This window comes from Callithrix jacchus, chromosome 14 (assembly GCF_049354715.1).
Source record: "Callithrix jacchus isolate 240 chromosome 14, calJac240_pri, whole genome shotgun sequence".
NCBI lineage: Eukaryota > Metazoa > Chordata > Mammalia > Primates > Cebidae > Callithrix > Callithrix jacchus.
The window spans coordinates 91,372,656-91,397,916 of record NC_133515.1 but is presented as its reverse complement, the minus strand read 5'-3'; the positions used below and the strand labels follow the sequence as shown (position 1 = coordinate 91,397,916).

The following is a 25,261-nucleotide window of genomic DNA, read 5'->3' as shown; positions in this document are numbered from 1 at the left end:
CTTATACTTAATATGAAATTTTAAGCATAATGAATATTTAAGATATTTTTATTTACATTTCTTCAAAAGTTTTTAAAGTTTTAAAAATAAAATGTATGAGGCCGAGCACAATGGCTCACACCTATAATCCCAGCACTTTGGTAGGCCAAGGCAGGTGAATCACTTGAAGTCAGGAATTTGAGACCCTGTGTCTACTAAAATTACAAAAATTAACAAGCATGGTGGTGTACCCTTATAATCCCAGCTACTCAGAAGGCTGAGGCAAAAGAATCACTTGAACCCGGGAGGCGGAGGCTGCAGTGAGCCGAGACTGTGCCACTGCATTCCAGCCTAGGTGACACAGTGAGACTTTGTCTCAAAAAATAAAAAATTAAAAATGTATGATAATAACACAAACCTCAGGAAAAGAAAAATGCAAGTATACTATTTTAAGGTTCCCATATTATATATGTGAAATGGTCTATCATCAACTGATAGTTACAGGTTAAAGACATATACCATAAACCATGAAGCTACTATGAAAATAATAAACAGTAACGGCTAAGAACCCAGCAATGGAAACAAATTAGAATCATAAAAAATATTCAACTAATCCAAAAGGAGGTGGAACAATAGAAAAAGGGAAACAAGAAACAGGCTAACAGAAAATAATCATCTAGATCATAAATTTAAACCTAACCATATCAACAATCACACTAAATGTATGCATCCATTTTGAAGGAAATGGTATATTCATTGTCTTGATTGTAGTTATCACAAGTATATACATATGTTAAAGCCTACCAAGTTTTACTCTTTATCAATGTCAATATTGTGTACATATATATGGTATATATTTTATGTCAATTATACCTCAATAAAGCTGTTTTTAAAAATCAATAGCAAAACTGAGAGACTCTAAAAAAAACTTTGTTTTTTAAAAAGGCAAAAAACAAACAAAAAAAAGAAAACAGCAGACACAAACAGAAATGGAAATTAAATGATCCCCAATTCAAATACATCAATAATTACCTTAAACATTAATTGACTAAACAGTCAAATTAAAATTAAGAGACAGTGGAATTAAGAAAATAAGACCCGGCCAGGTGCGGTGGCTCACACCTGTAATCCCAGCACTTTGAGAGGCTGTGGTGGGTCGATCACGAGGTCAAGAGTTCAAGACCAGCCTGGCCAAGATGGTGAAACCGCATCTCTACTAAATATACAAAAATTAGCTGGGCATGGTGGCCCGTGCCCATAATCTCAGCTACTCAGGAGGCTGAGGCAGGGAACTGCTTGAACCTGGGAGGCAGAAGTTGCAGTGAGCTGAGATCATGCCACTGCACTCCAGCCTGGGCGACAGAACAAAACTCTGTCTCAAAAAAATAAAAAGAAAGAAAAAGAAAAGAAGACCCCAACTACATATAATCTATAAACAAAACACTCTAAAGACACAGGTTGAAAGCAAGTTAATGGCAAAAATTATACCACACAAACAGCATGAAGTCTAGAATAAGTGAATTATTATCTGATAAAAATATATTTCAAAACTAAGTGTATTATGAGAGATAAACATGAACGTTTCATAATATAAGAAAGTAACATCAACATAAAGACACAATAAATGTGTATGCAGCTAATATAATATTTCAAAACATGTGAGACAAAAACTGGCAGAATTAATGAGAGACAAAGAAACAACTTATGATCAAACTGGACATTTTAACATATTTGTCTCTGCAATCAATCGAATTAGACCAAAACATTTGTAAGAACACAAAAGAGGCCAGGCACAGTGGCTCACGCCTATAATCCCAGCACTTTGGAAGGTCGAGGCAGGTGGATCACTTGAAGTAGGGAGTTTGAGACCAGCCTGGTCAACATGGTGAAACCTCATCTCTACAAAAATAGAAAAATTCGCTCTGCATAGTGGTGCATGCCTATAATCCCAGCTACTCAGGAGGCTAAGGCAGGAGAATCACTTGAACCTGGAAGGTGGAGACTGCAGTGAGCCAGACAGAGCCACTGCACTCCAGCCTAGGCAACAGAGTGAGACTCCATCTCAAGAAAAAAAAAAAAACCAAAACCACCAAAGAGTCTACATAACATTATTAATGCTTTGTCTTCTATTATATTTACAGAACACTATGCCATAAATAGCAGAATACAAATTCACAGAATACACTAGGACATAACGGAGAGTGCAATAAATTTAAAAATTACTTTAAGAGTTATTGTCTCAGGCCAGGCACAGTGTCTCATGCCTGTAATCCCAGCACTTTGGGAGGCCAAGGCAGGCAGATCATGAGGTCAAGAAATCAAGACCATCCTGGCCAACATAGTGAAAACCTGTCTCCACTAAAATACAAAAATTAGCTGGGCATGGTGGTGCACACCTGTAGTCCCAGCTCCTTGGGAGGCTGAGGCAGAAGAATTACTTGAACCCAGGAGGTGGTGGTTGCAGTGAGCCAAGATTGCACCACTGCACTCCAGCCTGGGCAACAGAGTAAGACTACATCAAAAAAAAAAAAAAAAGAAGGACTTTAGTCTTTTGTCTCTATTCCTTCCTTCTCACATAAAAAATACATAAATGAATAAAAATAAAATAAAAATAAAGAGGTATTGTCTCTAGACCACAATAAAACTAAATTAGAAATAAATAACAATCAAATAATCAGGAAAATAACACAGCTATTTGTGAATTAAATACACATCTTTTTTTATTTTTTTTTTAATCTGTTCTCTCAAAGCCACTTAATAAATACACATCTAAACAATTATTGTGTCAAAGAAAAAATGACAAGAGGAATTGGAAATTATTCTGAATCAAATGACAGTAAATACACATGTCAGAAACTGTGAGATGTAGCTAAAGCATTGATTAGAGGTAAATTTACAACTTTCAATGCCTATATTAGAAAAAAAGAAAAGTTTCCATTTCTAAGCTTCCACTTTAATCTGAAAAAAAAAAAGAAAGCGTTAAATTCAAACAAACAGAAAAGACTTGGAAGACCTGAAATACATATTGCTATATAAAAGAAGCCAATCTGAAAAAACTACATACTGTTTGATTCCAACTATATGCCATTCTGGAAAAGGCAAAATTATGGAGATAGTAAAATGATCAGAGGTTTTTGAGGGAAGAGGGGCTCTGCAGAGCAGAAGAGAAGGAGGGGTGAATGAATATATAGAGCACAGAAAATTTGAGGGCAGTGAAAATATTCTGTATGATATTGTAAGAGCAGATACTTGTCATTACACATTTGTCAAAACCCTAAAACTGCCTGCTATGAATTGAATGTTTCTATTCCCCTAAAATTGATACACGGAAAACTTATCACCAATGTAATGTTGTTAAGAAGTATTAAGAGTTAAGAGATAAGGTGTTAAGAGGTGGCGCCTTTGGGAGGTAATTAGGACATGAGGGCAAAACTCTCATAAAGATAATTCCTGCCTTCATACAAGAGACCTGAAAAAGCTAGCTGGTCTTTTCTACCATTTAAGGACACAAGAGAAGTCACCAGAACCAGAAAGCAGGTCTTCACCAGACAACAAATCTGCTGGCACCCTGATTCTGGACATATTCCAGCCTTCAGAAATATAACAAATAATGTTCTGCTATTTATAAGCTACCCAGTTTATAAGGTATTTGTTTGTTTTTCCGAGACAGGGTCTCACTTGCCGCCTAGGCTGTAGTGCAGTGGCACAATCATGGCTCACTGCAGCCTTGACCTCCCCGGGCTCAAGTGATCTTTTCATCTCAGCCCCCTCGGGTAGCTGGGACCACAGGCACACTATACCCAACCAACTGTTGTACTTTTTTTTTTTTTTTTTTTTTTTGGAGATGGAGTCTTGCTCTGTCACCAGGCTGGAGTGCAGCAGGGCGATCTTGGCTCACTGCTACCTCCACCTCCCAATTCAAGCAATTCTCCTGCCTCGGTCTCCCATATAGCTGGGACTACAGGTGCACGTCACCACACCTGCTAATATTTCTATTTTTAGTAGAAACAGGGTTTCACCATGTTGGCCAGGATGGTCTCAATTTCTTGACCTCATGATCTGCCACCTTGGCCTCCCAAAGTGCAGGGCTTTACAGGAATGAGCCACCATGCCTGGCCAATTTTTGTACTTTTAGTAGAGATGGGGTTTTGCCACATTGTCCAGGCTGGTCTCAAACTGCTGAACTCAAGTGATCCACCATCCTTGGCCTTCCAAAGTGCTGGGACTAAAGGTGTGAAACACTGCCCAGCCATAAATACTCTATTTTTAAGACCATTTGTTAGAGCAGTTTTAAGTTAACAGCCAAATTGAGAAGGAGATACAGAGACTTTTCATATGTCCCCTGCCTGCCCCTTCAAATGCATACCCGTGACTAAGGATGTGATGCATTTATTGCAATTGATGAACCTACAATGATCCATTACAATCTACAAAGTCCACAGTTTACATTAGGGTTCACACTTGGTGATATACATTCTATGGGTTTGGACAAACATATAATGACATGGATCCACTCTTCCAGTATAATATAGACTATTTTCACTGCCCTAAAAATCGTTTATACTCTGCCTATAAATCCCCCACAGTCTATTAATTTTTTAAAAAATAAGAAAAAAGGTAGCATAAAATTGGAAACAAAAATAATAGTGAAAAATCTATGAAAACAGAAGCTGTCTCTTTGGGGGAGAAAGGACAAACAAAATTTATAATCTTCTAGCCACAGTAAACAATTTTTTAAAAAGGATAAAACATAAGTTATCACCATCAGGAATGAAAAAAGGAATATTACCAAAGGAATATTTAGGAATTAAGGAGATATTAGGATAGTAGGAAAAAAAATATGCAAATTTCATGACAGGTGAAATGAACAAATTCCTCTAAAGATGAACTACCAAACTATGAAAACTGACCTAAGAATAAATAGAAAGCTTGAACAGCTCTGTATCAACTGAAGAAACTTAACTTGTAATCAAAAACCTTTCCATAAAGAAAACTGCTGGGAGCGGTGGCTCATACCTATAATCCCAGCACTTTGGGAGGCCAAGGCAGATTGATCACCTGAGGTTGGGAGTTCAAGACCAGCCTGATCAACATGGAGAAATCTGGTCTCTACTAAAAACACAAAATTAGCTGGGTGTGCTGGTGCACGCCTATAATCCCGGCTACTTGGGAGGCTGAGGCAGGAGAATCACTTGAACGTGAGAGGAGGAGGAGGCTGTGATGAGCTAAGATCACACCACTGCACTCCAGCCTAGGCGACAGAGCAAAGCTCCATCTCAAAAAAACAGAGAAAACAAATTCAAGGCCCAGATATTTTCACTGGTGAATTCTCTCACACACTTAAGAAATGAATAACATCAGAGGGGGATCCAAGATGGCAAAATAGGAACAACTCTGGAGTGCAGTTCCCAGCAAGAACAACACAAAGGTGGGTGATCACATTTCCAAATGAGTTATTATGGCCAACAGACCAGATTACCAGGCTGAAAAGTGCCACGAGTTTCTAGCACCACTGTTTCAGCTGGCACAGCAGGTCTCTGCACAAAAACTCACATAAATCTGGATGGCCGTTTCAACTGGCACCTGGAGTGCCTGGGAGACAGAGCCTCCCATTCAACTGAAAAAAGTGGGACTGAAACAGAGAGTCTGGTGATCTGGCTCAGCGGGTCCCACCCCCACAAAAACCAACAATCTGAAATGTTCTGGATTGAGAGTTTCCCAGCAAGAGCAGCTGGACCCAGAACAGTACAGCTCTGCAGGGGGAATGGTGTTGCCATTATTGAGGCAGTTCAATACCGTGGCAGTCCACCATTAGCAAGGCAGTCTGCCATTACTGAGGCAGTCTGCCATTACTGAAGCAGTCTGCCATTACCGAGGCAAACCGCCATAACTGAGGCAATCCACCAATACTGAGGCAGTCCACCATTACAGAGACAGTTCTAACTAAACCTCTGTAAACAAAACTGCAAGTTCACACAGCAGCTGCGCAGAGCCCATGACAGCTCAGCAACACCTCTGCTGGCAGACTATAACTAGGCTATGTCCTTGCTGGTTAGGGCATCTCTGAAAACATGCAGCAGCATGTCAGGAACTTATAAATAAAGCCCCAAATTCCCAGGACAGAGCACCTGGGGAAAAAAGGTGGTTATGAGTTCCACCGCAGCAGACTTAAACGTACCTGCCCAGCAGCTCTGAATACAACAACAGAGCTCCCAGCTCAACACTTGAGTTCCTATAAGGGACAGACTGTCTCCTCAAGCAGCTCCCCAACCCACATATATCCAAAGAGACACCGCATAAAGGAGAGCTCAGGCTGACATCTGGCAGGTATCCTTCTGGGACAAAGATAACAGAAGAAGAAACTGGCAGCAACCCTTACTGTTCTGCAGCCACCGCAGGGGATCCCCAGGCAAGCAGAGTCTGGAGTGGACCTCTAGCAGTCCTATAGCAGAGGGGCCTGACTGGTAGAAGGAAAACTAAAAAACAGAAATAAGTAATTTCAACATCAACAAAAAGGATGTCCACTCAGAGTCCCCATCTGAAAGTCACCAACTACAAAGACCACAGGTAGATAAACCCACAAAGATGGGAAGAAACCAGCACAAAAAGGATGAAAACACCAAAAACCAGAACGACTCTCCTCCTCCAAGGGATCACAACTCCTCATCCGCATGGGAACAAAGCTGAATGAAGAATAAGTCTGATGAATTGACAGAAACAGGATTCAGAAGGTGGGTAATAACAAACTTCTCTGAGCTAAAAGAACATGTTCTAACCCAATGCAAAGAAAGTAAGAACCTTGAAAAAAGGACTGACAAAATGCTGAGAATAAACAGCTTGGAGAAGAAAATAAGTTACTTGATGGAGCTGAAAAACACAACACGAGAACTCTGCGAAGCATACACAAGTTTCAATAGCCAAATCAACCAAGCAGAAGAAAGGATATCAGAGATTGAAGATCAACTCAATGAAATAAAACAAGAAGGCAAGATTAGAGAAAAAAGAGTCAAAAGAAGCAAACAAAGCCTCCAAGAAATATGCAATTATGTGAAAAGACCTAAACTACATTCGATAGGTGTACCTGAATATGACAGAGAGAACGAATCTACCAGTTAGAATGGTGATCATTAACAAAATCTAGAGATAACAGATGCTGGAGAGGATGTAGAGAAATAGCAACACTTTTACCCTATTGGTGGGAGTGTAAATTAGTTCAACCACTGTGGAAGACAGTGTGGCGATTCTTCAAGGACCTAGAAAGAGAAATTCCATTTGACCCAGCAATCCCATTACTGTGTATATATCCAAAGGATTATAAATCATTCTATTATAAAGACACATGCACACGTATGTTCACTGCAGCACTGTTTACAATAGCAAAGACCTGGAACCAACCCAAATGTCCGTGGATGATAGACTGGACAAGGAAAATGTGGCACATATACACCATGGAATACTATGCAGCCATAAAAAATGATGAGTTCATGTCCTTTGTAGGGACATGGATGAATCTGGAAACCATCATTCTCAGCAAACTGACACCAGAAGAGAAAATCAAACACCGCTTGTTCTCACTCATAGGCACGTGTTGAACAATGAGAACACACGGACACAGGGAGGGGAGCATCACACACTGGGGTCTGTTGTGGGGGAATAGGGGAGGGACAAGGAGGGTAGGGAGGGATAACATGGGAGGGATATCATCTGGGAGAAATGCCAGATACAGGTGACAGGGGGATGGAGGCAGCAAACCACAATGCCATGTATCTATCTATGCAACAATCCTGCATGGTCTGCACATGTACCCCAGAACCTAAAGTGCAATAAAATAAAAAAATACATATATATATATAGATATGAATAACACCAAACTTACATAAACACCCTTAGAAAATAGGGAAAGAGAGAATGCCATCTCATCTATTTTTTTTTTTTTTTTAATGGGACAGGGTCTCACTATGTTGCCTAGGCTGCTCTTGTACTCCTAGACTCAAGAGATCCTGCTGCCTCAGCCTCCCTAAGTGGTGGGATTACAGGCATGAGCCATCACACCCAGTGTATCTCTCATCTAATATACATCAAAATCACCTGATTCCAAAACCAGATGCAGATATTTTAAGAGTAATTACAGATGAAAATTTCATTAAAGCAGGTGATAAAATACTTTTATATTAGCAAGTTGAATCCAACACTTTTTTTCAAAGATAATTATTATGAGTAAATAGGGTTTATTCTAAGAATGCAAAGTTATTTCAATACCTAAAATTCAAGCCACACACAGGGGCTCACACCTGTAATCCCAGCACTTTGGTAGGCCAAGGCAGGTGAATCATCTAAGGTCAGGAGTTCAAGACAAGACTGACCAACATGGTGAAACCCTGCCTATACTAAAAATACAAAAATTAGCTGGCGTGGTGGCAGGCACCTATAATCCCAGCTACTCAAGAGGCTAAAGCAGGAGAATGACTTGAACCCAGGAGGTGGAAGTTGCAGTGAGCCAAGATTGCACCACTGCACTCCAGCACGGGTGAAAGAACAAGACTCCATCTCCAAAAAAAAAAAAATCTGAAATTCTATCAGAATAATGTTCTACCTTAATAGAACACAGGAGAAAAGCCATATGATCAATTCAAAAGAGGCAGAAAAAAAATATGTTACAAAGTTCAGTACTCTATCCCAGTAAAATAAACCCTCACAGCAAACTAGGAATGTAGTGGAGATCCCTCAATGTAATAAAGGGCACCTATGAAAAACTTAGTTAAAATCACAGTCAACAGTGAGAGTCTCAATGTTTTACAGCCACTAAAGAAACAAAGCAATGATTTCCATTATCACCATTACTATTTAACTGTGAATTCTAGCCGAAGAAGAAAAAGAAATAAAAGACATAGATTGGAAAGGAACAAGTAAAAGTATCTTTATTTGCAAATAAGATACATGTATAAAACCCTAAGGAAACCACAAAAAACTAATAGAACTAATAAATGAATTTAGCGAGCTTGTGAATACAAAGCCTATAAACTCTGTTGTATTTTTATATATCAGCAGTAAGCAATCAGGAAATAAATTTTCTCTTCAAACTCCATTCACATTAAATGAACAATAAAGTATTTAGGAATACATTAAACAAAAGATGCCTACAATCCTTATGCTAAAAGCTGTAAGACACAAAAAAAGGAAATTAAAGAATACCTAAATAAATGAACAGATTTACCATGTTCATAGATTGAAAGAGGAATAAGTTAAGGATGCAATTCTTCCCAAATAGATCCAAGTATTAAATCTAATCCCAAATAAATCCCAACAGTCCTTTCTAAAGAAACTGACAAGAGGCTTTAAAAATGTATATGGAAAGACAACAGATGACTACAATGATTTTGAAATAGAATAAGGTTGGAGGACTTACACCAAAAAGAACTAATGTAAAGCTACATAAATCAAGACAGTAGTATAAGGATAGACCTGTAGATCAATGGAATCAACTAACAAATCTAGGAATAGACACACATTTATATGGTCAATTTTTGACAAAGATGTGCCAAGAAATTTAATAAAGACAAAATAAACTCTTCAACATATGGTCTTGGAATAAATGAATATCTATATTAAAAATAGTCTGGGTGTTATGTCTCATGCCTGTAATCCCAGCACTTTGGGAGGCCAAGGTGAGAGAATCACCTGAGGTCAGGAGTTTCCAGCCTGGCCAACATGGTGAAACCCCTCTCTACTAAATATACAAAAATTCACCAGGTGTGGTGGCACACACCTGTAATCCCAGCTACTCAGGAGGCTGAAGCACAAGAATCCCTTGAACCGGTGAGGGGAATGCTGCAGTGAGCTGAGATCGCACAACTGCATTCCAGCCTTGGCAACAGAATGAGACTGTCTCAAAAAAAAAAAAAATTTTTTCTATTAAAAAAATAAACTTCAGTCCATATCTTAAACTATCTACAAAAATTAACTCAGGCCAGGCACAGTGGCTCATGCCTGTAAACCCAGCATTTGGGGAGACTGAGGCGGGTGGATCATGAGGTCAAGAGATAGAGACCATCCTGGCCAACATGGTGAAACCCCATCTCTACTAAAACTATTTAAAAAATTAGCCAGGCGTGGTGGCACATGCCTGTGGTCCCAGCTACTCAGGAGGCTGAGGCGGAAGAATCTCTTGAACCCAGGAGGCGGCAGTTGCAGTGAGCCGAGATTGTACCACTGCACTCCAACCTATCGACAGAGCAAGACTCCGTCTCAAAAAAAAAAAAAAAAAAAAAAATGAACTCAAACCCTCACCTCATATTGACACACAAACATTAACTTAAAGTGAATCATTGACTTAAATATTAAGAGCTAAAGCCAAGCACAATGGCTCACACCTTTAGTCCCAGCACTCTGAAAGCCAAGGTGGGTAGATCACTTGAGGTCAGGAATTCGAGACCAGCCTGGCCATCATGATGAAACCCTGTCTCTACTAAAAATACAAAAACTAGCTGGGTGTGGTGGCACATGCCTGTAATCCCAGCTACTCAAGGTGGAGGCAGGAGAACTGCTTGAACCCGGGAGGTGGGGGTGGCAATGAGCCGAGATCCCGCCACTGCACTCCAGCCTGGTTGACAGAATGAGAGTCAAAAAAAAAAAATTAGGAGCTAAAACTATTACTATTTTCAAAGAAAATTATTGCCACACTTATTTAGGCAATTTTTCTCAAGCAGAACACAAAAGGCACAGATATATTTTTAAAATCTATATTGTGGCTTTATCTAAATTAAAATCCTTTGCTCTTCAAAAGTCATAGCTAAGCAAAGACACAAGCCAGAACACCAGAAAAAAATTTCAAAACACAGATCCAACAAAAGACTTGCGTAAAGAATATACAAGGACTGGGGCAGGGGCGGTGGCTCACACCTGTAATCCCAGCACTTTGGGAGGCCAACGCGGGTGGATCACTTGAGGTTAGAAGTTCGAGAGCAGTCTGGCCAACATGGCGAAACCCTGTCTCTACTAAAAATATAAAAATTAGCCAAGCATGGTAGCACATGCCTGTAATCCCAGTTACTCGGGAGGCTGAGCCAGGAGAATCACCTGAACCTGGGAGGCAGAGGTGGCAGTAAGCTGAGACAACACCCACCACTGCACTTCATCAGGGAAACAGAGCAAGACTGTCTCAAAAAAAAACAAAAAACAAGAACTACGACACGATAAAACACACAATCTAATTTCTGGTTTTAAAAAAGGGCAAAAGATTTTAGCAGACATTTCACAAATAAAAATATATAAATGGGCAATAAACACAAAGATGATCAGTATTACTGGATTAATATTAAAGCTCAATATTACTTGTATTACTATTAATGTAAATTAAATCCATTACTGTACACCCCCTAGGATGGCTAAAGTTAAAGACAGTTAACAACACCAATTATTGGCAAGGATGAGAAACAACTCAAATTATCATACATAAGAGGAAAATAAAAATAGTAAAAACTACTTTGGAAAACAGTACAGTGTTACCTTACAAATTTAAATATACATTTACCATAGGATCCAAAAAAATTCCTCACTTAGGCATTTATCCAACAGAAAAGAAAACATGTCCAAACAAAAACTTGCAGAGATGCTTTGGGAAGCCAAGACGGAGGGCTCGCTTGAGACTAGGTGTTAGAAACCAACCTGGGCAACATAGTGAGATTCCGTCTCTACAAAAAATACAAAAATCAGCAAGGTGGGATAGTGTATGCCTGCAGTTCTAGCTATGCAGGAGACAGGAGGATCACTTGAGCCTAGAAGTTTGAGGTTACAGTGAGCTATAAATCACACCACTGCACTCCAGCCTAGGTAACAGAATGAGACCCAGTCTCTTAAAAATGCTTGGGACCAGAATTATTTTGAATGTGGGATTTTTTTCAGATTTGGAATATTTGCGTTATATTTACCAATGGAGCTTCCCAAATCGCAAAATTCAAAACCAAAAAAGCTTCATCGAGTTTCCTGTTGAGTGTCATGTGAGCATTCAAAAAGTTTCAAATGTTGGAACATTTCAGATTTCAGATTTTTGGATTTGAGATGCTCAACCTGTAGTAGCATTATAATAATAGCTAAAAATAGAAGCAAAACAAATCTCCATCAGATGGTAGATGGAAAAATAAAGAGTGGTATACACACACACATAGACATTAAGGAATACTACAGAGGAGTGAGAAAGAATAAAATATTAGCATACCTGACATGGAGGCCAGGTACAGTAGCTCATGCCTATAATACTGGCACTTTGGGAGGCCAGGCAGGCAGATCATTTGAGGTCAGGAGTTTGAGACCAGCCTGGCCATCGTGGTGAAACCCTCATCTCTACTAAAAATACAAAAATTAGATGAGAGTGGTGGTGGACACCTGTAGTCCCAGCTACTTGGGAGGCTGAGGCAGGAGAATCACTTGAGCCCAGGTAGTGGAAGTTGCAGTGAGCAGAGATTGAACCGCTGCACTCCAGCCTGGGCAAGAGAGCGAGACTCCATCTCAAAAAAAAAAAAAAAAAAAATACATGACATGGATAAATTTAAAGCATTATGCTACTGCCATGCACAGTGGCTCATGTATGTAATCCTAGCACTTTGGGAGGCAGAGGCAGGCAGAACACTTGAGACCTGGAGTTCAAGACCAGCCTGGCCAATATGTCGAAACACTATCTCTACTAAAAATATAAAAATTAGCCAGGCATGGCAGCACATGCCTGTAATCCCAGCTACCTGGGAGACTGAGACATGAGAATCACCTGAACCCAGGAGGCGGAGGCTGCAGTGAGCCACGACTGTGCCATTGCACTCCAGCCTGGGTGACAAAATAAAACTGTGTCTCCAAATTAAAAAAAAAATTATGTCAAATTAGGATGAGGCAACCTTTGCTGTAAAAGGTCAGATAGGCTGGAAACAGTGGTTCATGCCTGTAATCTCAGCACTTCGGGAGGCTGAGACAGGAGGATGGTTTGAGGCCAGGAGTTCAAAACCAGCCTGGGCAACAGAGCAAGACATCATCTCTACGACAAATTAAAAAAAAAAAAAAAAGCCCACATAGTAAATGGTTTAAATTTTGCAAGCCATTCAGTCTATCATAGCTGCTCAACTCTATTCCTGTAGCACAAAACAAACAGCAGACAATGCTTAAGGAACAAACATGGTTGCAATCCAATACAACTTCATTTACAAAAACACACAAAGGCCTGGATTTTGCTCACAGGCTGTGGTGTGCTGATCCCTGTACTAAGAGAAAGAAGTAGTCCTCACAGACACAGATTATGTTTCAAAATTCTTTGGTTTTTTTGAGACAGAGTCTCACTGTGTCACCCAGGCTGGAGTGCAGTGGCGAGATCTTGGCTCACTGCAACCTCCTCCTCCTGGGTTCAAGCGATTTTCCTGTCTCGGCCTCCCAAGTAGCTGGGACTACAGGTGCGTGCCACCACGCCTGGCTAATTTTCTGTATTTTTAGTAGAGATGGGGTTTCACCTTGTTAGCCAGGCTGGTTGATCTCCTGACTCCATGATCCACCTGCCTCCGCCTCCCAAAGTACATGAGCCATCGTGTCTGGCCTAAAATTCTTTGTAAGCCTCACAGCACTTAGCTAAGGGCTAAGGCTAACTACTGAGTCAATGGGTAAAAAGGAACTCAAGATAATCAGATAAGGAAAAATTACCTGTGGATCTGATCTTGCCTGCTAGAGCGAACTGGAGCTAATCCATCTATTTCATCAAAAAATATTATAGAAGGTCTCATCAAATATGCCTAGTAAAAAGAAAACAAATGATATATACTGTATTTGTTTTCATTTTTTAATTTATTTATTATACTTTCTTAATAGTTATTAAAAGCAAATGGTACAACATGCAGCAGGTATGAGGGAATATATAGTAAAGAGGAAATCTTACCACCGAGTCTCCAACAACCATGTCTCCTTCAGTAAGCAATTACTGTTTTCAGTTTGTTTATTCTTCCATACATATTTATACACATAAACCAAAGTGTATTTTGTAAAAACACATGATAGCATCCTATACACATTCTATTTTTTTTTTTAATTTTTATTTTGTTTAGTTATTTTTTTGAGACAGAGTCTCACTCTGTAGCCCAGGTTGGAGTGCAGTGGTGCAATCTCGCCGCAACGCAACCTCCGCCTCCTGGGTTCAAGTGATTCTCCTGCCTTAGCCTCCCGAGTAGCTGGGATTACAGGTGTGCACCACCATGCCTGGCTAATTTTTGTATTTTTAGTAGAGACAGGGTTTTATCATGTTGGCCAAGCTGGTCTCAAACTCCTGACCTCAGGTAATCTGCCCACCCTGGTCTCCCAAAGTGCTGGGATTACAGGCATGAGCCACCACATCTGGCCTATATATTCTTTTTATAGAACAATGTGTATGTTAAGTAGTTTCTATATAAGTATATAAAGACCTGCCTCATTCTTTTTTTTACAGACAGAGCCTCACTCTGTCACCCAGGCTTGAGTGCAGTGGCATGATCAAAGCTCACTACAATCTCAAAGGCAAGCAATCCCCTTGCTTCAGCCTCCAGAGCACCTGGGACTACAGGCAGGCACCAACACACCCAGCTAATTTTTTTTTTTTTTTTTTTTTTTTTTTTGAGACAGAGTTTCACTCTTGTTACCCAGGCTGGATTGCAATGGCGCGATCTCGGCTCACCGCAACCTCCGCCTCCTGGGTTCAGGCAATTTTCCTGCCTCAGCCTCCCAAGCAGCTGGGACTACAGGCACACACCACCATGTCCAGCTAATTTTTTGTATTTTTAGTAGAGACAGGGTTTCACCATGTTGACCAGGATGGTCTCGATCTCTTGACCTTGTGATCCACCCACCTCGGCCTCCCAAAGTGCTGGGATTACAGGGGTGAGCCATCGTGCCCGGCCCACCCAGCTAATTTTTAAATTTTAAAAATTAAATAGTGACCAGGATGGTCTCAAACTCTTGGACTCAAGTGACCCTCCCACCTTGGCCTGCCAGTCTGCTGGGATTACAGGCCTGAGATACTGCACCCAGCCTAACACTACATGATGTCCCACTGTATGAATGTGTCATAGTTAAACCTATCCCCTTCTTATGGACACTTACGCTGTTTTCATTATTTTCCTCTTGGCAACAGTATTGTAATAAATAATTATAAATAACAAATAATTGTATTTATCATTTCATATGAGTATAAACATATTAATAAGACCTAAAAGTAGAACTACTGACTCAAAAGGCATGTGTCATTTCTAATCTAGTGAGATACGTGCAAACTGACATCCACTGAAGTGCCATTGTACCCTCAAACCAGCAATATTTAAGGGTGCTCACTAGCAAGGTATTATCAAACTTACTGATCTTTGCTAATTTTTTAGGATAAAGAATGTTATCTCATTTTAGTTTTAATTCTTGTTTACATCATGAATAAAGACCAATACATTATATAGCTTTAAAAGTCATTTATAGTGCTTTTCCTATGATAGTTCTGTTCATATCATTTACCCATTATTTCACAAGATCACTAGTCTTGTGTTTAGTGAGTTCTAGAAGCTATTTATTTTTTTATATGTATTTATTTTTAATTTGTGAGACAGGGTCTCACTCTCTCACCCAGGCTGGAGTACAATGGTGCAATCACGGCTCATCTCAGCCTCTACCTCCCAGCTCAATCAATTCTCCTGCCTCAGCCTCCTGAGTAGCTAGGACTACAGGTCCATGCCACTACGCCTGGCTAATTTTTGTTTTATAGAGGCAGGGTTTCACCATGTTGCCCAGCCTTATTTATTTTAAAGGTAAGTGCTCTGTTTGTAAAAGGAAATGCAAATATTTTCCTGCAAAAATATCATTTATATTTTAGATTAGCATTGCTATGGTTTGAGTTTTTCCCCTCCAAAACTCATGTTGAAATTTAATTGCCAGCTGGGCTTGGTGACTCACACCGGTAATCCCAGCACTTTGGGAAGCCAAGGCAGGTGGATCACTTGAGGTTGGGAGTTCGAGATCAGCACGGCCAACATGGTGAAACTCCATCTCTACTGAAAACACAGAAATTAGCCGGTGTGGTAACGACATCTCTACTAAAAACACAGAAATTAGCCGGGTGTGGTAACGAACGCCTGTAATCTCAGGTACTCAGGAAGCTGAGGCATGAGAATCACTTAAACCCGGGAGGTGAAGGTTGCATTGAGCTGAGATCATGCCACTGCACTCTAGCCTGGATGACAGAACAAGACTCAGTCAAGAGAGTGGAGAGAGGGAGGGAGAGGAGGGAGGGAAAAAGGGAGAGAGGGAGAGATGGGGGGAGGGAGGAAGGGAGGGAGGGAGGGAGGGAGGGAGGGAGGGAGGGAGGGAGAGAGAGCGAGAGAGAGAGAGAGAGGGAGGGAGGTAAGGGGAGAGAGAAATTTAACTGCCATTGTATTGGGTACTGGGAGGTAGGAACTTTAAAAAGTGTGTATGTCTTGAGGCCTCCACCCTCCTAAATGGACTAATGTAGCTGACATCAAAGGAGTAGATTCATTATTGTGAGAGTGAGTTCACCCCTATCCTGTGCATTCTCTTTCTCTTTGCCCTTCTGCTACATGATGTTATCTTCTGTCATGTTATGACACAGCAAGAAAGCACTGACCAGATGCCTTGATATTGGACTTTCTAGTCTACAGAACTGTGAGTCAATAAATTTCTGTTTATTCTAAATTACACAGTCTGTGTTCTTCTGTTCTAACAGCACAAAACAAAAATAGGTATTTTGTTGCCATGCAGAATCTTAAAATTGTTTTTATGCACTAGATCTTTCCTTACATAGTTAGACCTCTACTCTGAGATTATAAACAAAATTCTCCCATGTTTTCATCTGGTGTTTTCACAGTGTGATTTTCCTAACTTAAATACTAGATTTAGAAAGAACTTAATTTGATTTAAGGTGAATGAGTATTAGATAACAAATGAGAAGGTTTTATCATATAATTTACTCAAATTTATGTGGCTTATGTTTCAAAATTAAAGCAAATTCTCAGTTCACAGGAAGATCAGCTTACTAAGCAAGAGATATGAATTTTCCATTTCTCCTGATAGATATACACTAAACTTCTAATGTTTTCCAATAATTTGAAATGAAAGACAGTTGATGCCAGGCATGGTAGCTGATGCCTGTAATCTCAATACTTTGGGAAGCCAAGGTGGGTGGATCACCTGAGGTCAGGAGTTCCAGAATAGCCTGGCCAACATGGTGAAACTCCATCTCCACTAAAAATACAAAAATTAGCTGGGCGTGGTGGCGGGTGCCTATAATCCCAGCTGCTTGGGAGGCCGAGGCAGGAGAATCACTTGAACCTGGGAGGCAGAGGTTGCAGTGAGCCAAAATTACACCATTGCACTCCAGCCCAGGCAACAAGAGTGAAACTCTGTCTCAAGAAAAATAAATAAATAAGACAATTCAACCACAAGACGTGGGTTTGGGGGAAAAAAGTGTTTAAAGAACTGGAATTATGGCACAGTGCAGTGGCTCATAGCTGTAATGCCAGTGCTTTGAGAGTACTGATCATTCTTTTTACATACATGAAACAAACAGCTGTTTTTCTGTTTTGTTTTGTTTTACACCTATAGCCTAATAGGATTGCAAAAAGGAGGTAGAGCATATTATGTACCAGTCACTATGATATTTTGTGTCCTCTCAGTAAAATCTCATATAGTCTAGTAAGATAGATATTCTTTCCACCATTACACAAAAGAGGCTACTAAAGATGAAATGTTTTGATTTACTTAAAGTGATACTCAATGGTAAAGCTAGATATAAACATTTTTCTGACACCGAAAGCCACTCTCTTAGCCAATACATTGAAGTACCTTCATTTCATTTAGTGCATAGACTATATCCTTTATTTAGGAATGCAGAATTTTTCATTAAAAAAAATCATGGGCCAGGAGTGGTGGCTCACACCTGTAATCCCAGCACTTTGGGAGGCTGAAGTAGGCAGATCCCCTGAGGTCGGGAGTTCGAGACCAGTCTGACCAAAATGGAGAAACTGTGTCTCTACTAAATACATAAAATTAGCTGGACATGGTGGCACATGCCTGCAATCCCAGCTACTTGGGCGGCTAAGGCAGGATAATTGCTTGAACCCAGGAAGCGGAGGCTACAGTGAGCCGAGATCGTGCTCCAGCCTGGGCAACAAGAGCGAAACTCCATCTCAAAAAAAAGAAAAATCATGATTACCAGCAACTAAAAAAAAAAAAAAAAAAAAGCAAATATTTCAACTACTCCTACCCACCATGAAAACTATGAAACAGAAATAAAGTAAATTGAGACAAAAGCAGCAGCATGATTTATGCTATGGTTTTAAATAAAACCAACAGGCATCCCTAGCCCCAGAATGAAATGACTAAAAAGGGTAACCTTAAAAATTTGAATTAAATCATTGAATAATATGCCAGCAGAGCCAAGCCAATTCTTCCTTCATCTATAAATGTTTATATTTTTGGTGTTTAATTATTAATGAATTATCTTTAAGCATTCAGACTGCATGTTTGACTCGCCATTAGACACTGAACATCTTCAAGGTAAAAAATCTTACCTGCTCCTTTTTCTAAATCCATTACCTAGCAATTTTTGATACTACTACTAATTTTTAAATAGTATTGGGCCAGACACAGAGGCTGATGCCTATAATCCCAACACTTTGGGAGGCCAAGGTGGGAGGATAGCTTGAGGCCAGGAGTTCAAGATCAGCCTGGGAAACACCTTGAGACCCTGCCTCTCCAAAAAGTTAAAAATTAGGCAAGGGTGGCAGTGCACACCTGTAGTTCTACCTAGAGAGGCCAAGGCCGGAAGATCACTTGATCCCCAGTGTTTGAGGCTGCAGTGACCTGTAATCACATCACTGCACTCCAGCCTGGGTGACAGAGCACCCTGTCTTTAAAAAAAAAAAAAAAAACTGTGAAGTACTTTACCAGTTACAAAGGACTTTCATAGACAACATGTTAGTAATGGGTGCTCAACGCTTGTTGAAGCTATTTTTTATTTCACATGAGTTTCCTTAGACATAATCAAATATATGCTGCATTGCCAAATATAAATGGTTTCCTTCACTAACTCAAACAATTAAAAGTGAATTTATATCGGGACTGATTTTTTTTATTATTATTACTTTTTTGAGAGACAGAGTCTCACTCTATTCCCCAGACTGTAGTACAGTGGTGTCATAATTACTCACCGCAGCCTTTAACTCCTGGGCTCATGCAATCCATCTGCCTTGGCCTCTTAAAATATTGGGATTACAGGTGTGAGCCACTGTGCCCAGCTGGAATAATTTTTTAAATGTATGGGAAATAACATCTTTAAAGTTTTCATTACGATAGTAGACAATAGTCCACATATTTATTCACCTCACTCTGCCTTTTAAAAGCATTCACTCTTTGCTGATTTAGTCTAGTATCATATTTACAACTCATGAAAATAACACACTGCTTTGTGAGATTTCTTGCACAGATACTTAAGTGTTTATGCCTGTTCTAGTTCCTCAATTGGATTATAATCTAGCAATATATATGTTATATCCTGTGTTCTCTAAAGCACCTAACATAGTATTATATTCCTGGTAGCCACCTCAATAAATGTTTTATGAGTCATTACAAATATTCAAAAGTATTAGTGAAACTGCCATTAAATACCTCTAAGGCATACAGTAACAGATGACTGATCCTAAATATAACATATTGGATGGAAAATCTGCTTCCTCACAAACAGTTTGCATTTGCAGATTAAATGTATTAAATATTCTAACGAAAATATTATCAGCAGGCAGATTGCTTGAGCCCAGGAGTTCGAGACCAGCCTAGCCAATGTGATGAAACCCCACCTCTACAAAAAATACAAAAATTAGCCGGGCATGGTGACGCACACCTGTAGTTCCAGCCACTGGGCAGGGACTGAAGCAGGAGAATCATTAGAGCCCTGATGTCAAGACTGTGGTGAGCTGAAATCACGCTACTGCACTCACTCCAGCCTGGGTGACAGAGTGAGACCCTGTCTTAAAAAAAAAAAAGAAAAGAAAATACCCTCGAATTAGATTATTTCTCTTACCTGATCAAAAAGAAGCCTAAGTTGCCTTTCAGATTCACCAACCCACTTGCTCAAACAATCTGCTCCTTTTCGCATAAAAAAAGCCACTTTTTTGTCTCCTTGGCTGCATTCATTAGCTAATGCTCTGGCCACCAAGGTTTTACCTGTGCCAGGAGGGCCATAAAACAAACAGCCCCTAGAAGAATAAAAAAAAAATTCAAGAAAAGTAAATTATGTTATCAAACTGCTGATAACCAATTTAAAAGGATGTCCCTCCCTCCCATATAATTTTGTATTGAAGTACAATTATTAGACATTGATAAAGCTTTTTCCAGTATATAGACAAAAGTTCCACTTTGCTAAGTCTTTAAATTACCAAGCTTTGGCAGATAAGAAACAGTTAAAGTACAGAGTAATTTGGCAAGATATACAGAAATTTTAAATGTGTTTCCCTATGACCCAGAAATTTCACATCTTTAGAATAATGTAGAAATACTCAAAAGGAATGTATAAAGATAGATTTAAAATGACTCTTTAATAAGATTTTCCATATCCTTAAAAACATGAAAAATAAATTAGAACCAAATCTGAAAAGTGCCTCCTTAAAGAAAACAGTCAGTTTAAATCTAACAGCCTATCTGTATATCTTCAGAATATTCTATTATTCTTTTTTTATTTTCAGATGGAGTCTCACTCTGTCACCCAGGCTAGAGTAGAGTGGCTCGATCTCAGCTCACTATAACCTCTGTCTCCTGGGTTCAAGTGATTCTCATACCTCAGCCTCCCAAGTAGCTGGGATTACAGGCGCGTGCCACCACACCCAGCTAATTTTTGTATCTTCAGTAAAAATGAGATTTCACCATGTTGGTCAGGCTGGTCTCGAACTCTTGACCTCAGGTGATCCACCCACTTCAGCACCCCAAAGTGCTGGAATTACAGGTGTGAGCCACCGTACCCAGCCAGAATATTCTGTTCTGCCCAATCTCCTTTAACATAATTTTCTCAGCCTTTTCCAATAGTTCACCAGCTATCCATCTCATTATCAGACACAATCTGTTCCTAAAAATAAATTATCAAGCTCACCCTATTTTAAAAATACTCCATCATCAAGTCAAAGAAACACATCAATAAAACTGTGCTTCCAAGAGTAAATAATATATAGTATCAAACTCGATGTACTGGGAGCCAAATTCAGGAAAATCCATACGGACAATCTGGTTGTGTTTTTAGGGCTCACAGAAAGAATCTTCTCGAGTGCCTGACTTAAATCCTGAGATGTAAACTTCAAGAGCACACTTTATTCCATGGCCTCTGGACCCTAAACAATAACATTTTATTTCTAACTGTCATTGCTAGGACATATCAAATAAATATATATCCAATATTTATATTTACAGTCATTTACTCAATTAAATAACACTTGAGAAAGTAAAGATAATAACAATCATAAACATCTATGACACTGCTTACCTTGGAGGCTGAATTTTAAACTTTTCAAAAATTTCTGGATATAAAAGTGGGAATACTACCATTTCCTTTAGTGCATGAATATGATGGCTCAATCCACCTATGCTATCAAACCGTACCTTGGAAAGAAGGGGAAAGGTTTGATATAAAACCATTTTACATGTTTCATATAATTTTTTAAATTTATACAAGAGTCTTATAATTCAGAAATATATGGCTTCAGCAGAAGCTTTTAAACATAACTACAAATAAGCATAGAAAAATAAGGCCAACAATAAAACCCAAGTTTACATTTCCATTCAGGCAAATTAAGCTACCATTATTTAATGAGTAACTCGGAACCAGGATTAATGCCCAACCTAAAACTTTAATAGGTATCTATTGGAGATTGTTATATTATATTAACACGCTACAAGTTTTAATGGGCCGGGTGCAGTGGCTCATGAGTGATCCCAACACTTTGGGAGGCCAAGGCTGGTGGATCACCTGAGGTCAGGAGTTTGAAATCAGCCTGACCAACATGGTGAAACCCATCTCTACTAAAAATAGAAAAATTAACCAGGCATGGTGGTGTACGCCTGTAATCCTAGCTACTTGGAAGGCTGAGCCAGGAGAATCTCTTGAAGGCAGGAGGCAGAGGTTGCAGTGAGCAATATCATGCCATTGTACTCCAGACTGGGCAACAAGACTGAAACTCTATCTCAAATAAAAAAAGTTTTAATGGCTTTAAAAATATATAATTATTTTGTACATGTTTGTACATGTATTCTCAGAAGGGGCAATATCATCCTCACAGGGGCAAAAATTGGTTCAGGGCTAAGGGCAAGAAAAAAAAATCTTAGCTATTTACAATAGTTTGCAGCCCTCCCAAGGTCAAGCTTACCTGACAAAATCTTATTCTTTAATATTTAATTTCTCTAGTCAGAGAGAAATTTGATTTTTTTTCTTTATGAGACAATGATGAAAAAATGATTTTAGAAACACTGATCTATCACAAGCAGCAGCAAAGACTGTTCTTCCCACCCATAATAGCTAGAAGGCTTTGTAAGAAAAAAAAGTGTATCAGACTTTAACGAAATAACTCGCCAGGTATAGTGGCTCATGTCTGTAATCCCAGCACTTTGGGAGGCGGAGGCAGGCAGATCACCTGAGGTCAGGAGTTCAAGACCTGCCTGACCAACATGGAGAAACCCCATCTCTACTAAAAATACAAAATTAGCTGGGCATGGTGGCGCATGCCTGTAATCCCAGCTACTTGGGAGTCTGAGACAGGAGAATCACTTGAACCCGGGAGCCGGAGGTTGCAGTGAGCCAAGATCACACCATTGCACTCCAGCCTGGGCAACAAGAGCAAAACTCCATCTAAAAAAAAAAAAAAAAAGTAGTAGTTACTCTACTTGACTGGAAGATACATCTAAAATTAACTAGATTCACCTATAAATGGATGGATGAAAATACATGAAACAAAAATAAAGTTTTTTTTTTAAAGACAAAAAAGAAATAAAGCTAACTAGATTCAAGAGTAAAGTGCTAGTAAACCAAATAAGCAAAGACCATTAGGTAAGGTCTTCTGAGAAGATGTACGATTAGAAATGGGATTCTGGTCATATTCAATACTCTAGTATTTCCGTAGGGCCTCATTAATAAAGTAAGACAGGCATTTTCCTCTATGACTTCAGAGAGGAGTTAAAATTTCATCTTCCAATAAATATGCAATTCTATTTGATAACTTATTTTAAATATCTCATATGAAAGTCACTTATGTTGTATAGAGAGATTTATGGGAACAAAGAAAAAATATATCAAATAAATTCTTGGTTATGAAATAACCTTATTCTAAAATACCCTCCAAAATAAGATACTACTAACAATGAGAAAGAATCTACCATGTCCCCTAAGTCTTATGTCTGCTTTCATGCTACATACCTTCCTCAGGTGTGATCGATCAGCCATTTTCCAAAGTGCCCCCACAGCTCTTTATATTGATGACCTGTATCTGAATTTCCAGTTCAGACATTTCTCCTTAATGCCAAACCTAAATAACCAATTATCTACAAGGTGCTTCCACTTGTGGTATACCTCAGATACCTAAACACATATTAGTTAAATATAACTAATTAAATCATATCCCTGACTCAAATATTTATTCCTCTTCTTATGTTCCCTACTCAGAGAATTGAGCCATTTCCCATCCAGTCCATCCATTATCTACCTAGTTGCTTAAGCTAGAAACCTGGGTAATACTCTCAAGTTGTACCTTTCCCTCATTCCCAAAAAGCAATTAATTCACCAAATTCTGTCATTTCTGAATTCGATCCTCAATTCTTTCATACCCAGTTACTTCTCATCATTATCCTACTTTCTTTCTTTCTTTTTTGAGATGAAGTCTCACTTTGTCTCCCAGGCTGGAGGGCAGCGGCAGAATCTCAGCTCACTGCAATCTCCGCTTCCCGAGTTCAAGCGATTCTCCTGCCTCAGCCTTCAGAGTAGCTGGATCACAGGCACTGACCACCATGCCCAACTAATTTTTGTATTTTTAGTAGAGACAGGATTTCACCATGTTGGCCAGGCTGGTCTCAAACTCCTGACCTCAGGCGATCCACCCACTTTAGCCTCCCAAAGTACTGGGATTACAGGCGTGAGCCACTGCGCCTAGCCCATTATCCTACTTTCTACTATGACCACTACTCCAGATTACTAGACCACAGTAACATCCAATCTCCCTAATGCCAGCCTTGCTTCCCCCAAATTCATTAACTGTATCATAACCAGAGTGATCTCCCCAAAATACAAAATCATGAAACTAGGCAATTTCAACAACAGCCCATTGCTCATTATGGTTTATGAAGCCTTGCCCCTCATAACCTTCTCAGCCTCATTTCTTCCCTGTTATATATTCCAGTAACACTGAAATGAAAATACCTAAGCACCACATGTGACTAGGGTTTTTAGGCAAAGCACGTATGTCGAAACATTAATAATGGTCATATCGCTGCTTTAGAAACAAGAAAAACGCTTAAAAAATTAAATCTTCTAGAAAAACATTTACAAACTTACTGATTTATCAATGTTCATTGGATCAACATCAGCCAAGCTTGCACCCACTTTCACTCGTTCTCGGAGAATACCACTAGCTAAGTCCTCTGCTCTGAAGTTCATAGGCAAACATCTGAAATTTATAAAAGTCCAAGTAAAATTGCATTACAAGTTTCACATTTTTAATGTCAAAATAAATTTACATCTTTGATGTGTCTTTATCTTTCTCTTTTTTCTCATAACCCAGAAAATAACATCAAAGGATTTCATATTTTTGCTCTACTTTTCTTAAATTCTTGTCAATGGCCAAAATTTAAGTTACTCACTAGATAAAGCAAACAAGATCATTAATCTATTTGTTCAAAGAGCCCAGTCTATTCCATTTTAGAAAAATGTCTTACATACCTGATATCCCATGTTATACAACTATAAAATAAAAATAAACCTATAAGTACTATAATCTATGGGATTAAAATAAAATCAAGCTGTTGATTGATTTATTAATTAAGACAAGGTCTCACTGTTGCCCAGGATGAAGTCCAGTGGTACAGTCACAGCTCACTACAGCCTCAACCTCCTGGGCTCAAGTTATCCTCCCACCTCAGCCTTCCAAATAGCTGGAACTACAGGCAAGCACCACTATACCCGGCTGATTTTTTATACAGACAAAGTCTCACTATGTTGCCCAGGCTGGTCCCAAAGTCCTAGGCTCAGCCTCCCAAAATG

At 39.3% G+C, this 25,261-nt stretch overlaps 1 protein-coding gene across 5 annotated transcripts in view; it reads right to left on the bottom strand.

The window, feature by feature from the left end:
* Positions 1 to 25,261, bottom strand: part of ATAD2B (ATPase family AAA domain containing 2B) — a 177,565-nt gene that overhangs the window by 98,280 nt on the left and 54,024 nt on the right. For all 5 annotated transcript variants that reach the window (XM_002757996.7, XM_078349874.1, XM_035273089.3 and 2 more), the window contains 4 exons: positions 24,557 to 24,668; positions 21,503 to 21,618; positions 20,054 to 20,228; positions 13,654 to 13,742 (listed from right to left, as the gene is read on the bottom strand). In XM_002757996.7, the coding sequence (XP_002758042.3) occupies positions 13,654 to 13,742; positions 20,054 to 20,228; positions 21,503 to 21,618; positions 24,557 to 24,668 (492 nt within the window). The remainder of the gene's footprint in view (positions 1 to 13,653; positions 13,743 to 20,053; positions 20,229 to 21,502; positions 21,619 to 24,556; positions 24,669 to 25,261) is intronic.